General features: G+C 35.9%; 1 protein-coding gene across 1 annotated transcript; it reads right to left on the reverse strand.

Annotated features, from left to right (window-relative positions):
• Positions 1-2,099: 2,099 nt before the first annotated feature.
• On the reverse strand, positions 2,100-2,678 carry LOC149249830 (thaumatin-like protein). Its single transcript, XM_089453491.1, has one exon. It carries the CDS (start codon positions 2,676-2,678, stop codon positions 2,100-2,102), a length of 579 nt encoding a protein of 192 aa, XP_089309617.1.
• Between the last annotated feature and the right edge of the window lie 13,522 nt (positions 2,679-16,200).

The raw sequence follows: 16,200 nt of genomic DNA on the forward strand, positions 1-16,200 counted from the left end.
ATCGTTCCAAGTACTGTTCCATGTCCCATAGAAAGTTGCCAAGAGTCTTTGCACTCCTCGTACCACCATAAGATTCTGGTTCTTTGACTTTCACATGAGGCACTCCTCCACTTGAGTTATGTCTCACGGCCCTCTTCAATACCGCAATCTCATCTTTGGCTTCATCAAGAGTTTTATTCACTTTGTCAAGAGTTCCCTTCAAGTTCACGATCTCTGCAAGACCCTGATCCCTTGATTCTTCAACCTCCTTGACCCTTACTTCAAGTTGTGTACACATAAGATCAATGTACTCATACTGTGTCTTGATCTCATCATGCTGTGTCCAGAGTTCTTCAAGCTCTTCCTTGACCTTTGAGATGGCTTCTCGCTCCTTAGCAAGCAAGTCCACATCTTGGTTCCAAGAAGTCTCCAAAGTCTCCATTCTTTCAATCACTTTCTCCATGAATCCAAGAGTAGTATCCTTCACTGTGTCCTTCATTGTGTGACTAGACCCAGCTTGAGAATTAGTCGCCATTCCTAACAACTTCTTGCCCTTCTGCGACCTAGTTTCAACCATTCAACAGCTTCACCTGCAATACAACCTTGTTAACTGCCAATATTCCAAGTGTGTGAGCAACCCTGCTCACCAGCTCTAGACCGAGCTCTGATATGCTTCAACACCTGAACCTTGTTCAAGTCTTTATGAGCAACCCTGCTCTGATACCACCTTTACTTCGGTAAAGGTGTGTAGCAGCTTCAATATCCGGATCAGCTGCTCTAATACCACCTGTCACGCCCCCAGGCCTACGGTAGTCTTCCAACCGTGTCCGGCGAGGTGCGGCACCACCGTACACATTCTTTTTAACAATACTCGTGCACATGGACTATGCCTTTCCAAATCAACATACTTAGTTTGTGTTTCGCAACCAAGTAAAATACATTAACCTTTATACTTAATGAAGCCCATACACATTCATTATCCAATATGCAATTAAACCGAGAAGAATAACAATTGCACACAAGTATAAAGGGAGGGGCAACTCCCGGTAAAGTCTGCCCGATAACAATATATTATGAAAATCTTCAATAATACATCATACAAGTGTGCCCGGCAAAATCCAAGGCCAACACTTAGAAATATTTACAATCAGTCTTTTACAAACATGTGCAACCACACACGGTAGGAGGGTGCTCACCCGAGACGCCAGAACTCCTCCAACTCGGCCCTACACATAAACCAACCCAACTCGTACCTCTGCCAAACTTCGACCCCTGGTAAAGACTGCACCTTCAAGAGAAGCGCATGAGCTATGCGCACTTCTCTTTTCTGCGACTTGTTTTACCCCTTCGCAGTTATGAGAGAGAGATGCAAGTGCGTTGTGCTTATTGTCCAAATGAAGCTCTGCGTCCTCTAATATATACGCTTGCTTTCCTTTGGTGAAGGGGTGTCAAGCCATTAGGCTGACCCCACAAAACTTGTTTACAAGCCCCTGCCTTAATTTATTTGCAAGTCGGCCTTTGCCGATGGCAAAGCCTCCAACGCAAGGGTATAAGGCTTCAACCCTTTTTCCATTTCGCACTAAGTGTAAAACCGTCGCATAAGTTATGTCGTATTGCAGCTCAGCTGTTCGTCGCACAGCGCCCGCCAGCTCGTCGCACCGTCGTTGACTCGCCCGCACACCGCAGACCCGCGCCCGCCAGCTCGTCGCACCGCCGGGTGACTTGCCCGTGCAGACTCGCACCCTGTCAGCTCGTAGCACTGTCTGCCCACGCTCGTCTGTGCAGACCTGCGCCCGTCAGCTCGTCGCACCGTCCGCCCATGCTCGCCCGTGCAGACCCGCGCCCGTCAACTCGTCGCACTGTCCGCCCATGCTCGGTCGTGCAGACCCGCGCCCGTCAACTCGTCGCACTGTCCACCCGTGCTTGCCCGCTTGTCGGGTGACCGCGCCCGTTTTTTAACCCGCCGGGTGACCGTAACCGCCCATCGTGCACGGGGCGCCCGCCCATCGTGCAAGGGCGCCCGCCCACCGTCGTGCGTGCCTACCCGGGTCGTGCCCACCGCTCAACCGCCGTGTGAAGAAGTGTTTGCCCGTCGCACTCTTGCCCGAGTTGCGAGGGCCTTACAGGAACGCACGAGGACACGCCTTCTTAAATGCCTCGCTGAACGCGGGCGAACTCGGCAAATATCCATCGAAATGAGCGTTGCAGGCAGTAACCATGCTCCCTTTCTTCTTCATTTGCAAGTCTTTCGGGCACACCACATCCGCGTTGGCTCTGCACTCCATGGACTCGCAGGGACGGCTTTTACTGATATTATTGGCAGCATAGATTGCAACCACTGACATTGGAAGATTGTAACCCTTCTCCAATGTAACTGAAAAAATGTCAGGCTTCGCGATTCCACCCAGAAGTTCAAAGTTTGCTTTTGTGATTGCCATTATATTTTGAATCTCGCCTCTGCAATGTAGCTTTCCACCACAATCACCGGAATCGCAGGTTCCGATCCCTTGGGAATTGAAGACACAACTAGTCCTCCCCCAAATGGATCCCGACCAGAATGGATCTGCCTTCCATGAATATGACTCTCCTGCTCCCACTTTCATCAACATCTGAGTTGGAGGAACTTTAGCTGACCCCACAGTTGTAGGCCACACTGGAAATGCGCAGTTGTTCACCACCCTTATTGTTTTATAAGGCATAGGTGACTCTATTCATCCATTAGATTCCATTAATCCGTTCAGTAAAAATTAGTTAACAAAACATAATAACATTATTACTCTACAAATTTGAGACAAACATTAGCCTGAACAATTCAATTTGACAATGAGAATTTTACCCGCAACGCAAGAACAGAGAAAAGACGTAAATGTAACAAGAAATATAGCTCTCCATGTCATTGTCATCGTTAACTGATTCCCCGAATTTGTTTTCGCAGATTTTTTTTGTTGCTCGCAAGAGATAACCCAGATTTGCAAACAAATAGAAATGAGAGGTGAAAGGACGAGTACTGTTGTGACAATTATATAGCCCTAGATGGAGAAATGACAGGCCATGAAATGACATGTAGGCATAGATGTCCACATAGGGCACCATCTCTAACCGCATCAACAGGCAAGATTCACGGGCTTTAACGAACAACAAAGAGACAGTTTTTTCTTTTCCATTTTTATGATCAATTTTAATTGAAATCTTGCCAGAATGTATTTTAAGTCTTTGAAGTTTTAGAACATTGATATAAGCAAACTATAATATAAGTAAATTATAATATTTAAATATTTGTAGAAAAATAGACCTGAATCCCAAAATCAACAATTTATTATAAATTTTAAAATTATATATATTTTAATCTTATACTAATTTTTTATAATTAATAAAATAATAACTTAAGATAAAATTCCTTTTTTTAATAACTTGAAATGTATTATTAAAATCATTTTATTTAAATATAATAGATTTTATTTAGTATCTATTAAATTGGGATAGTTCCCTTTGAAACGCAAACCCCATGGAATGTTGGTTGGTCAACACCATGTGGATTTATATTGTTTTGTACCTAGGAGTGAAGAAGATGTTGAGTGATTTGAATTCCTAAAAATGAGCTAGCCACCAACCAAATTTTTTACAGAAAAGTAAAATAATAACTTTTTGTTTGAAGCATTGCCGAAGAGTTAGCTTAAAATTTTGGTCGGGTATCATATTTCAACCAGCAAATGTCTACTGTTTGAATTATATTGGCACAAAATTATTTATATTATATATAAATTATATGAATTAAAAATCAGAATGGGCACATAATAATTTAGATGTATGATGCATTAAATAAAGTAAGAAAAAATTAAAAGTAATAAAAAATATTAATTATAATTAGATAAAAATATTAAAAAAGTGATTCCATTTTAAATAAAAAAAAAACAAATTTAATTATATATATAAAAAATTTAAAAAATAATAAATTAAGTTAAATCTATTTTAAATTAAAATGTGTAAAACAAAAATGACCAAACTTGTTAATATGTATTTCTTTTAAATATCAAAAATTATATTTAAAATTTAGTTCATTAAATAAAATAAAATAAAAAATATTGAAAAAAACAAATAAAATTCATTTTAAAAACAAAGAAGACAAAAAAAAACAGACATATGAGAGGGATCAAATTAGTTAACACCTAAAATTTTCAAATACCAAAAATTTTACTTAAACTTTATTCCATTATTTGATTGTTTGATATCTCACTTTAAATATGAAAAATTGTACTTAAACTTTCCTCCATTATTTGATTGTTTGATATGTCACTTAAAAGAAAGTTTCACATTTTATAATATATTTAAAGTTTCACATTTTATTTTAAAATATATTTGAATTAGGAAAAAAAATCTCATTTAAAAAAATTGAAAATTAAATTAAATAAAAAATATTATAAAAAAATAGATAAACTCATTCTTAAACTATATATATGGAAAAAAATAATTTATTAATATATATTCTTTTAAATATGAAAATCTTTACCCATAATTGTTTGACATCACACTTGAACCTAAAAAAAGTAATGTGTTTGAATTTTATAGTACTTTAAATTTATAATTTGAAATTGATATATAATACTTTAAATTTATTAATAGTATTTGTATTAAATATAGTTTATATATAATAGATTATTTTTAATTTTGAGGGTCATTTAATTAGTCCAATTCCAATGGTTAAAGTACATTTTTGGACATGGCTTCAATTCTCCGAACACTTTTAGGTTGAGGCTTTATTGTTTACCTGGTACAAATACAACATGATTGCATAAAAAAATAAAAATGCAATTATTGGAATGAGAAGTTTGAGTTATTAACTCTCCATAATATGAGGTGAGCTACATTTATGCACTTCTTGCAAGGAAAATTTAGGTGCTAATATTCATAAGTGGGCTACTTGATCATTGTTTTCAAAAAACAAAAATTCACTAATTTCCATTTTTCAAAAAATTGTTGGTCATAAAATTATTTTAGCTTAAAAACAACTAAAATTTTATATATACTATATAAAATCATTACAAATTTAACTATTTTTACAAAAATAACTTCAAGCATTTTATAGTTTGCATAGTAGAAACAAGGAAGATTCTAGACCGCTAATAAACTTTTCGATAAATTTCCATAAAAAATTCCTTGATTTCTTATATATATATATATATATATATATATATATATATATATATATATATACAATGTAACCACAAATATTTTCATTGGATTCCAACAAAAAAAGGCTAAAACATATATTATTTTACAATCCCTTTTTGGGTGTGGTAATCTAAATGTTATACGATTTGAAGCTTTTTTGGGCATATTTTCTAGTCTAATTTTAAAAACCTTCTATAGTGAATTGTTGGAATCACAAGTGCCCCAATGGTATTTTATGGTGATGAATCCATATGTGCAATATAAAAAGCATTTTAAAGAACAAAAGATCACAACAATTCTATTTTGGATGTGGGAGTCCAACTATTATAATTTTTGAATATTTACTTGGCACATTTTTCTGTTTAATTTGACCCAATGACTCATTGGAATGGATGTGGGAGTCTAACTATTATAATTTTTGAATATTTTCTTGGAAAATTGTTTGGTATAATTTGACCCAATGATTCATTGGAATCACAAGTTTGAGTTGTTAACTTTCGACAATCCAAACCCGCTAGGGATTTTTAGGTTTGGACTCCATATATGTAGTCAAATATGCTTTTTAAACAACATAACAAAAACTAATTTGACTCGGTTCTAACCAAAAACTCCAAAACTCATAATAATTAGACAATACCGTCTTGGATCATTTATATGTTTTAGATTCACATATGAAATGATTGTCTCTGAAAGGAGTATTAATCTCATTTGGTCAATTAAGAGATATGGGATATGTATGAGTGGATTTGATTGTTAGGAAATATGTATACCAGTATAGATCCATGTTTACCACAAATATACCAGGAGCTCAGAAGGATCAAATCTTTTGAGGTGAAAAATTCTTTTAGAGGGAAAATTTTGAATAAAATATTTACACATCTACAAATGTGATCATATTAACGAACTACTGATCCCCATATTAATGAAATACTTCAATCTTACATCCATTTTTCTGGCATGATATTGCCCAGTTACATTACATCATTTTCTTTGTGATTTGTCTTGAAAACTTTGCCATCACTCAATCCTCAAATTACTTAAAGAGCCACAACAGAAGGAGTAGTAGTTGGACCTCGTAATGTAATTCATATCACAATCTGGTTTTCTCAATTAAAAATCCTAGATGAGTGGACTGCAGAATACCATCCATTGCCTCAAAGGTACTTTCCAAGTCGAGAACCTAAAATATTATCTATTTCTGAGTTGAGTAGAGGACCAACCATTAGATTAAGGAATGAAACTAGAATACCCAAAATCCCTATTAGAAGTCACTCGCTCAGAAGCCATGATACTTCAGACCTCACTAGGCATTTGGAAAAACACAAGTATGAATCATCCTCTCAATGTAAATTATGTATTGCCTCTAGAAGTCCAAGTTTTGATAAAAATATTCAATTCTTTCAAATACATCAATGCATCGAGAAAGAGGAACATTTGGGCCAACATACAAAATGTCAAGAATGTTTGCAGATTGCCTCTCTCAGAGATATTAAGTTCATGAGATACAAACTTCCTAGAGAAAAGGCAACGAAAGATTTAAAAAAGCTTCTACTCCTAGAAGGGAGACTTGGTCCTAGCAATTTTGTACAAAAATTAAAAGATGGGAATGTTGTAGCTGACGTAGATTTCCTACATTATAAGAAAGCGATAGATCGGAAGCCCCAAAAGATTATAAGGCTTTAGAACTAAAGCAATTATATCTAACATGTGTAGCACGAAACTTAGATGACCTATGACAAGAAGTGCTGAAAGTACAATCCCATGTGTATGGACTCCATTCTAGTTTAGATGATTTGAGTCAAAAAGCTTCTCAGCATTTCCATAAGTTAAAAGATGTAAATATGAAGTTAGAGAAAATTATGGAAGTAGTAGTATATTTAAAGGTGAGTCTCGAGTATTCCGAGTTAGAAGAAGCAATTAATGCAACAGAAGTTTATAGCGAGACATCCTAGCTAGAAGAAAAGAACCCTGAAAATGAAAATACTCCAATATTGCTCAAATGTACATAATCTCATAAATTTTCAATTCGAAAATGTTATTTATTTGCTAGAGAAAAATTGGCTTTAGTCCAATCACAAATTATATATATATATATATATACAACACTTGTAATTTTTCATTATGTATGTTACATTTTTGTAGTTATAAAATGAATCAAAACTTACTTGGACATAAAATAGATATATTTCTGAAAATGTTTTAAGTCAAAATTTTTTTTTTTTTTTTCAATTGTTTTATATAATGAATATATACTTCTTTTTAAACTTTTAACTACTTATTTCTCTATAAAGTTGATATAAGATTATGTTGTTTTATATGGTTGAGGTTGAGAGGGAAATATTTTTACTACTTCTCCTTATTATGGTCACTTAGATAGATTATTAATGTTTTCTAATACTTTTAATTAAACAAACCAAACACATATATTCACTTTTATCTTTTATTATATCTTATGGTTTTTATTATTATTTAACTATTATTTATATATTTTTTTAATTTTAAAAGGGACACATGTCAACTCCAAGTTGAATGTAGACATACATACAAATCTCTCTCATATTGGGTTGTAGAATTAACTTTTAACTACTTTAACATAACATTTTTTTGTTTTATATGCACATTGAAATGATTGGTTTATGGTTGAAAGTAAGAGTGAATTTTTTTACCACTTCTTCTCAATATGGCGAGAGAGATATTATTGATGATTTATAATATTTTTGGTTAAACAAACCAAACACATATATTAATTATTATTATTATTATATATGGTGGTTTTTATTATTATTTCTGTATTTATTTAATTTTAAAAGTGATACATGTCAACTCCAAGTTGAAGGGAGACATAATTACACATATCTCTCATACTGGGTTGTAGAATGAGCCTCTGGGATCAACTAATATAAATCCATCTTAGCCATAGATCTAGAGGATCAAATCTCCTGAAGTGAAAACTTGTGTTAGAGTGGAAAATTTGAATAAATTTTTTACACCTAGACAAATTGTATCATATATCTATATATAAATTGTAATTTTTCATATTTTATGTTGCATTTTTAATGTATAAAATGGATCAAAATTTACTTGAGCATAAAATAGTGAGATCTACTTAAAATGTTTTAACTATAAAAAAGGTTTCAATTTCTTTATATAATGTATATAGTTTTCTCTAACTTTTAACTAATTTATTTCTCTAAATTGATATAATATTATGTTGTTTTATGTGCATATTGAAATATTTTATTTATGGTTGAGAGTGAGGAAGAAATATTTTTACCACTTCTCCTTAGTATGACCACTAAGATAAATTATTGATGTTTTATAATACTTTAAATTAAACAAACATATTAAGTTTTCTTTTTTAATGTATCTGATGGTTTATATATATATTCGGGAGGCTTCTCTCCAAAATTTTTGAGCATAGAAATAAAATCTTAAATCAAACTAAATAATTCATTTCTTTACATGTTTGGTCTGGATGTTAACCATCATGATGATGATCATCATCATATATTAATTTTTAATGAGGCCTGTGTCAACTCCACCTTGAACATGGACATACTTACACCCCTCTCATACATACATACATACATACATACATATATATATAGATATTAAAAGGGACACATGTCAACTCCAATTTGAACAAAAAAATATTTACACATCACACATATCTCTCATACTGGGTTGTAGAATGAGCCTCCTCTCATGTCAATAAATTGATTTGATGGTTAAAAATATGTATTTTTTTAGAGGATTAATAAAAATGGATTTGTTGATTTATATATATACACATATATGAAATATTATTAAGAAACAAGTATATATACTTTTGTAACTAATCAAATTATTATACTTTTAAAATTAAATTATTATTATTAAATAATACTTGCAACATAAATAATAATATTTAATTTTAATTTTAAATTGAGTAATAATAATAATAATGATAATAATAATAATAATAATAATAATTATATTATTATTATTATTAAGTGATAAGATAGTCTAAAGTCCCATATAAATTTTTTGGATAGATATTCTTGCTATAAATATTTGGTAGACTCAAAGATTTTCGGGGTTCATGAACCACATCGAAAAAAATAGATTGTATATTGTTAGAATCACAAGTTTGAATTATTAACTCTCCGTAATCTGGATTTTAGCCAAAAACTCTAAAACATATTAGGAAACACTTTTTGTCAAAGTGATCATCTATGTGCTGTATGTTTTGAAGTTTTTCCACTCTAATTTGCAAAAAATAAGGTGGCCATGTGTTGGAATAACAAGGCACTGAAGGTATTTTAGGTTTATTAATACATATATTATATATAATAATAAATAAAACAGTTTAAAAATAAAATATCAAAATCTAGTAAAAAATAAAAAAAAACTTCAAATTGTAAAATTCTTTTTTAAAATTTGACCCAATGATTTAAATCACTAGTCGTTATTTTTGCACAATCCTATGACTCTTAGAGTTTTTCATGGTAAGTAATCCTATATCTAGTCAAAAACAAACTTTAAACAACAAAATATCACAATTTAACTAAAAGTATTTACCATAAATTTCAAAAAAACTCCAAAACTCATAATAATTACACAACACTTTTTTAGATCATTTGTATGTTTTGGATTTGAATATTAAATGGTTAACTCTTAAACTAGTTTTGATCTCATTTCATCAATTATATGATTGCTAAGAAATATATATATTAATGGATTTGATGGTATATATATATATATATAAGAAGTATATATATTTTTGTACCTAATCAGATTATTACAAGAAAATGTGTCACTTATCCTATAAACAAGAAAGTCTCATAAATTAATTTAATATTTAACTCGATAACTTTAAAATTAGATTATTATTATTATTATTATTATTATTTTCAAGTTGCATCCTCCATGTGAGAAGCAGCGACCTAGGGGCATTTAATCTAGAGGCATCTAAGCCATCAAGTCACCCAGGGATCACACTCGGCCTCTTCGACACCATCGCTAAGATGAACCGATTTTTTGACATGTCTCCTCCCCCTAGCACACGGTACAACCAACCCATGTAAACACAAGGTACAACCACACATTTTTAAGGAGGCCCATCCTCAACTTCTTGTTCTATGCTAGTAAGACTTCACAAAATTAGACTATTATTATTAGATAATACCTGTAACCTAAATAACAATATTTAACCGTTTTTGAGGCAAAGGGCGCCCGATGCAAGTGGTTTCTCTCTAGCAGTTTTTGATTCCGGTTTCCTAAACCACTGTCCTCCAATGTATTGCACGTGGACGACCTACCCGGAAGGGTCACCTCGTGCATGGAAAGTCCTAGGATTTTTGAAGGCATCCATCATCCTTCTTCATGATAGCCCATTTCCTCATACATTTTTCCTTTTGAGTAGAAATCCCCTGGCCCAATGACTGTCTCTGTCCAGGATTCCTGTGAGAACTTACAGTGCTCATCCTATAAGAAATACTTATGCTTCATTGACATGGAGTGAAATACTGTCTTGTTGTCTATTCTGATAATGTTGTCTATTGTTGAGAGCCCACGCTGAGCATTCATCTCTCATTCTGTCATCTGTTACCTCCTCCCACCAGTAGCACATGTTGGTAAGCTTGCTTCTAACCCCCTCATTGGCAAGCCAATCTGTCACTTTGTTGGCTTCCCTGCGAAAATGCACAAACCTATGAGTTCTTAGCATTCTTAGGTGTGATTGAATTCTTTGGTAGACTTGAAAAAGTCGCGAGTGACCTGAGATTCTTTTTGGTGTTGCTCCTACGCTTATCCGCTTAACCGAATTAATTACTAATTCCGAGTCAGCCTCAATGATGACATTATGTATGTTGGGTATACGACCAAAGTCCCACATTGACTAGAAGTGGGGAGGATCATGGATATATAAGGATGGACAAATATCTCCATTGGTATGAGGCCTTTTGGGGTAAAGCCCAAAAACAAATCCATGAGGGCTTAGGCCCAAAGTGGACAATATCATACCATTGTGGAGGTATGTTGTGTCCAGAGTCCTTACAAGTGGTATCAGAGCCATGCCCCGAAGTTAGCCAAGTGGATGAATCCTCGGAATACCGAACGAAGGTGGTGGGAACCGGTAATATCATGATGGGATCCGTGGATGAGCTCGGTTAGACAGGCGGTGTGCTCCGGATTCTTCATGGACGTGTCCTGGTCCCAACACGGTGAAGAGGAGTTGACCTGGGATAGAGCAAGCTCTCGAGGCAAGTGGTGCTTCCATGTAAGGCGTGTGCTTCCAACGCATTGGAGTGGACAATCCTGGTTGGTAGAGAGTGGACAGATGGATAATCGTTTGAGGGGAGGCTCGATGGTCCTTTGTTCGAGGGGAGGATTGTTGGGTATACGACCAAAGTCCCACATTGACTAGAAGTGGGGAGGATCATGGATATATAAGGATGGACAAATATCTCCATTGGTATGAGGCCTTTTGGGGTAAAGCCCAAAAATAAATCCATGAGGGCTTAGGCCCAAAGTGGACAATATCATACCATTGTGGAGATATGTGGTGTCCAGAGTCCTTACAATGTATGTTGTGCCTGCACAATATTTCCAAGCATAGCTCCATCACCATGAGCTCAGCCATATTGCTGGTTTCCCTCCATAGATAACTGTAGAAAATGACCTGTATGTTTCCCTCCTCATCTCTCTTGAGCCCTCCATAACCTGCTTCTCTAGGATTTCCTTTTGAGGCTCCATCTATGTTAAATTTTAGAAAACCTAGAGAAGGGGGTTGCCAGAAAGCCTTACCTTCTGAGGTATTCTTGTTGAGCTGCAGAGGACATTGAGGGAGATGAACTTGAAGCTCCAACTTTTCCAGGATTCTGGATTCTCTGTGTCTTATGGGTTTTCCTGTAGAAACACCCCTAGGATGTGGACAGTATCCTTGAGTTGCTTATGGATTAGCTTTAGCATGCTGCTCACCGGGCCCATTTTGTCTTGGAAAATCCTGTTGTTGCACTCCTTCCATACATTCCAGACTAAGAACCCTGGAGTCAACGCCTAGGGTGAGTTTATTGTATCATTATCTGAAAAAAATTTCCGCCAGTTTTTCAGCGTAGCTATAATGTCATCTTCGTGCCTGTCTGTCTGCTTGAAGACATCTCGAACCCAGTTCCATAGTGTGGCAGTGAAGGAGCATTTGTTGAGGAGATGATTTTTGGTTTCTTCCTATTGTCCACATAGGTGACATCTTGAAGGTTTAACAAAGCCACTTTTTCTTAGATTACCCCATGTCAGGATCTTGCCCTGATGAACCAACCACTTGAACAGTTTGATCTTCATCTAATGAGGGTTATCCTAGAGTTCTTTCCAAATCTTGTCAGTGCTTGGAAGGTTAAGACTTGTGGCTATTCTTTTGGCCTCTTTAAGGGTGAAGAGGCATGTCTTGTTTTTTCCCCATCTTAATTGATCATTCGAGGTTGAGATTAAGATTTGCCTTTTTTCCAAAAGACCTTTGAGGGCTATAGCTTGAGTATTCAGCCTACTCATCTCATTGTAAAAGGGAAGTTCCCATATTCTCCATTTTCCATTGTTCCTTGATTGATCCCAAAAGTCACTTACCCTCAATCCTTTGCTGATGGTATCTATTTGTATACTAGCTAAATCCTCACTACTGAGATTATCCTCCTGTTGCCAATTATCCTCCCAGAACCAGGTCAAATTTCCACTTCTGATCTCCCAGACACTATGTTTTTGGACTAGGGCCCTGTTCCAAACTTGCGAACCTTTTACTTGTCCTGTCATTCTTATGAGGTTCATAACTTGCCAATTCATTGCATACTTTTGTTTCCATAGTTTCGCCCAGGGGGATTGTATTTCCTTTAGCCATCTCCACCAAACTTTAGCTCCGAGAACTCTATTTAGAATTTCTGGGTCATGTAGACCCAGGCCCCTATGGGATTTAGGTTTGCATACCATTTCCCATGCCACTAGGGCCCATTTCTTATTTTCTTCACCTTTCCCCCAGAGAAAGTCTCTTTGAATGTTTCTTATCTAAATACTAACCCCAGTAGGTGCCGGAATGGCTAATTGCATATAGATAGGGATGGTTTGGAGGATAGCCTTAGTGAGTATCAACCTCCCTACTAGATTTAGGGATCTGTTTGTCCACTTGCTGATTTTGTCTTTCAATTTATTTAAAACAAGCTCCTAGATGTCCTCGTGCAACAGTTTATCAGTGAGGGGAACTCTCAGATACTTCGAGGGCAATGAATCTCTTTGAAAGCCAAAAATTATGGAAATATTTCTTTGAATCGAAATATCAGTATTGAAAAGGAAAATCTTTGATTTAGTAAGACTTACCTTAGTACGTGTTTCCATAGAAAACTCATGCAGAATTAGCTTGAATGTTTTGGCTTCCTTGACTGTAGGCGTGCCTTGAAGCATAGTATCATCCACAAATTGCTGATGTGTCACCGTGTCCCTACCTTGAGTGAGTCTCAGACCTTGAATTCTGCCTTCCTCCTTGGCAGATCTGATTGCTCTACCTAACTCTTCTAGCATTAAAATGAAAAGGAAAGGGGAAAGAGGATCACCTTGTCTTAGACCTCTTGAAGGCTTGAAGGTATTGGAGGGAGAGCCACTGAGAAGAATTGAACAGATGGTAGTGGTAACAAGAGCCATGACCCATTTAATCCAATTATAGTTAAACCCATATGATCTTAGTACTGCTCTTATGTACGTCCAGCTAAGTTTATCATAGGCTTTCGCTATGTCGAGCTGAATTATCATCCCTGCCTGCTTATTGGTGATGAGTGAATGAACCACTTCATGAGCTTGAATTATGTTATCAAGAATTTGTCTCCCTTCCACATAGCTCGTTTGCTCCCCAGACACCAGGGTGGGGAGGAGTGGTTTGAGTCTGTTGGAAATTATTTTGGATATTATTTTGTACACCACATTGCATAATGCTATAGGTCTAAATCTGTTTGGAGAGGTGACCTTTTCTTGTTTGGGGATTAAGGCTATGAAAGATTCATTGAGTGCCCTCAAGACCTTTTTACATCTACGTGAGTCTTCCACTACCTCTAGAATATCATGCTTTACAATCCTCCAACATGTCTTGAAAAAGTCCAGATTGATGCCATCCGAGCCTATAGCTTTCCCATTGTGCATCTCTGTGATGACTTCCTCAAGCTCTTCCTCTGTCACTGGTCTGTTGAGATTGTAATTGTCTTCTCTGGAGACTAGTTTAGGAATGTACTGTGTAAATTTTTCAGTAAACTGTGATCTATCTGCTGTAGTTTCCTCAGCAATTCTCTGAAAATGCTGAACTAGAACCTCTTCCATCTCTTCATGAGTGTTTCTTTCTACACCATGATGATCTGTAAGTTTCACAATTCTATTGTTGTTTCTGTGAGCTATGGTGGATCTGTGAAAGAATTTGGTGTTTCGCTCCCCTTCCTTAATCCATTGGACTCTGGATTTCTGTCTCCAGAATATTTCCTCTTGTAGACATCTGTTTTCCCATTCATGCTGAAGTGACTCTGTTATCTCTTTCCTTTCCTCTATGTAGCCTTCTGTGATGAGAATTTGGTTTATCTCCTTTAGTTTCTTTTCCACTTCTCCTTTAGCTTTGAAGATATTACCAAATTCACTTTTATTCCACTCTTTGAGTCTGCCTTTAATGTGTTTGAGCCTGCGATGTAGAAGGAACATCTTTGTACCTTACAAGTGTAGCTCTTCTTTCCACCATTTTTCAATGTTTGTGAGGAAATATGAGTGCCTGAGCCAAACGTTCTCAAACCTGAAGGGGAAATTCCTTGGTTTACCAATTAGGGAAGCTTCCAATTGGATGGGCCAGTGGTCTGAACCTCCAAAAGGAAGGATCGATGCTGTCAGGCCACTCCCCATGAGTAGAAGTTCCTCTGAGATAATAAATCTATCTAATTTTGAGACCACTTGGGTAGAGCCTCCTATTTTGTTATTCCAAGTGAAAAGACCATTGCTAGTGTCCATATCTACCAGTTTCATATTGGTGAGAACGTTTTGGAAGGCAACTGAATCTCTATCAAGTGTTCTAGTTCCCCCTTTCTTCTCCATGAGTGATTTTATCATGTAAAAATCCCCCCCTAGAATCCAGGGTAAAGCTTGGTATCTCTTTCTCATATCCTCCAGTGTAGTGAGGAGCCGAAGTTTGTCCTCCACTAGTTGAGGACCATAGACATTGGTGATCATGTAACACTGCCTGTCACCTACAGGTTGGATAATCAAGGAAAGGTGGTGTCTGGATGCCTCCGTGTCAAGCATACCAAATTTCTGAGGATCCCATAGAGTGAGAATGCCACTAGAAGATTTATTTGCCTTGAACTCAAGATATTCATATATATTTAGCCATTTGCTATGTTTTTCTCTGACCTTCTCCACTGAGCATTTTGTTTCCTGTATAAACACTATGTCATGTTTTTCCTCTTTGATCCTATTGCTTAGATTCCTCTATTTTCCTCTACTCCCAAGTCCTCTAATGTTCCAGGTTGTGATCTTCATTGAGGTGGGGTTTTTAAGGAGTAATTGGAAAGGTCTTTCATCCTTCCTGAGTCAATCATGAGTTTGCCACACTCTAGTAGCAATTCTTTCTATCTGTTTCTTCCTCTCTTCTTGCTTGGGTTTTTTGCCAATTTTCCCGTTATTAATCCTATTGAGGAAGCCCCTTTGTTTCCATGGTTGTCATGTCCTCTTTTGACTCCTACAACTTTTTGGTGTGGCTTGTTAAGAAATATCTGTTTTACCTTGTCAACTTCTTCCTGTGGTATGGAGTTTATTCCCAGGTTTTCTCCTTGTTCTAGAAACTTTTCTAGCTCTAGGTTCTCCCTTTCCAGGATCTCCTGTAAGTCTTGGTCCTTTGTATTGATTTCACTTTGATTCATTTCATGGTCTTTTTCTATTTCCATGGTACTCAATGGGTTTGTTGTGTGTTCATTTTGTTCCTATGGGAACTCCATGCTGGTCTCTTTTCCTTTCCCCCTTTCTGCCTAATTCTTCGTTTTCCTTTGATTACCCTCATTCTCTTCTCTT

Source organism: Pinus tabuliformis, chromosome 7 (assembly GCF_031772625.1).
Source record: "Pinus tabuliformis cultivar Carrire ecotype Pingquan chromosome 7, CPIR1, whole genome shotgun sequence".
NCBI lineage: Eukaryota > Viridiplantae > Streptophyta > Pinopsida > Pinales > Pinaceae > Pinus > Pinus tabuliformis.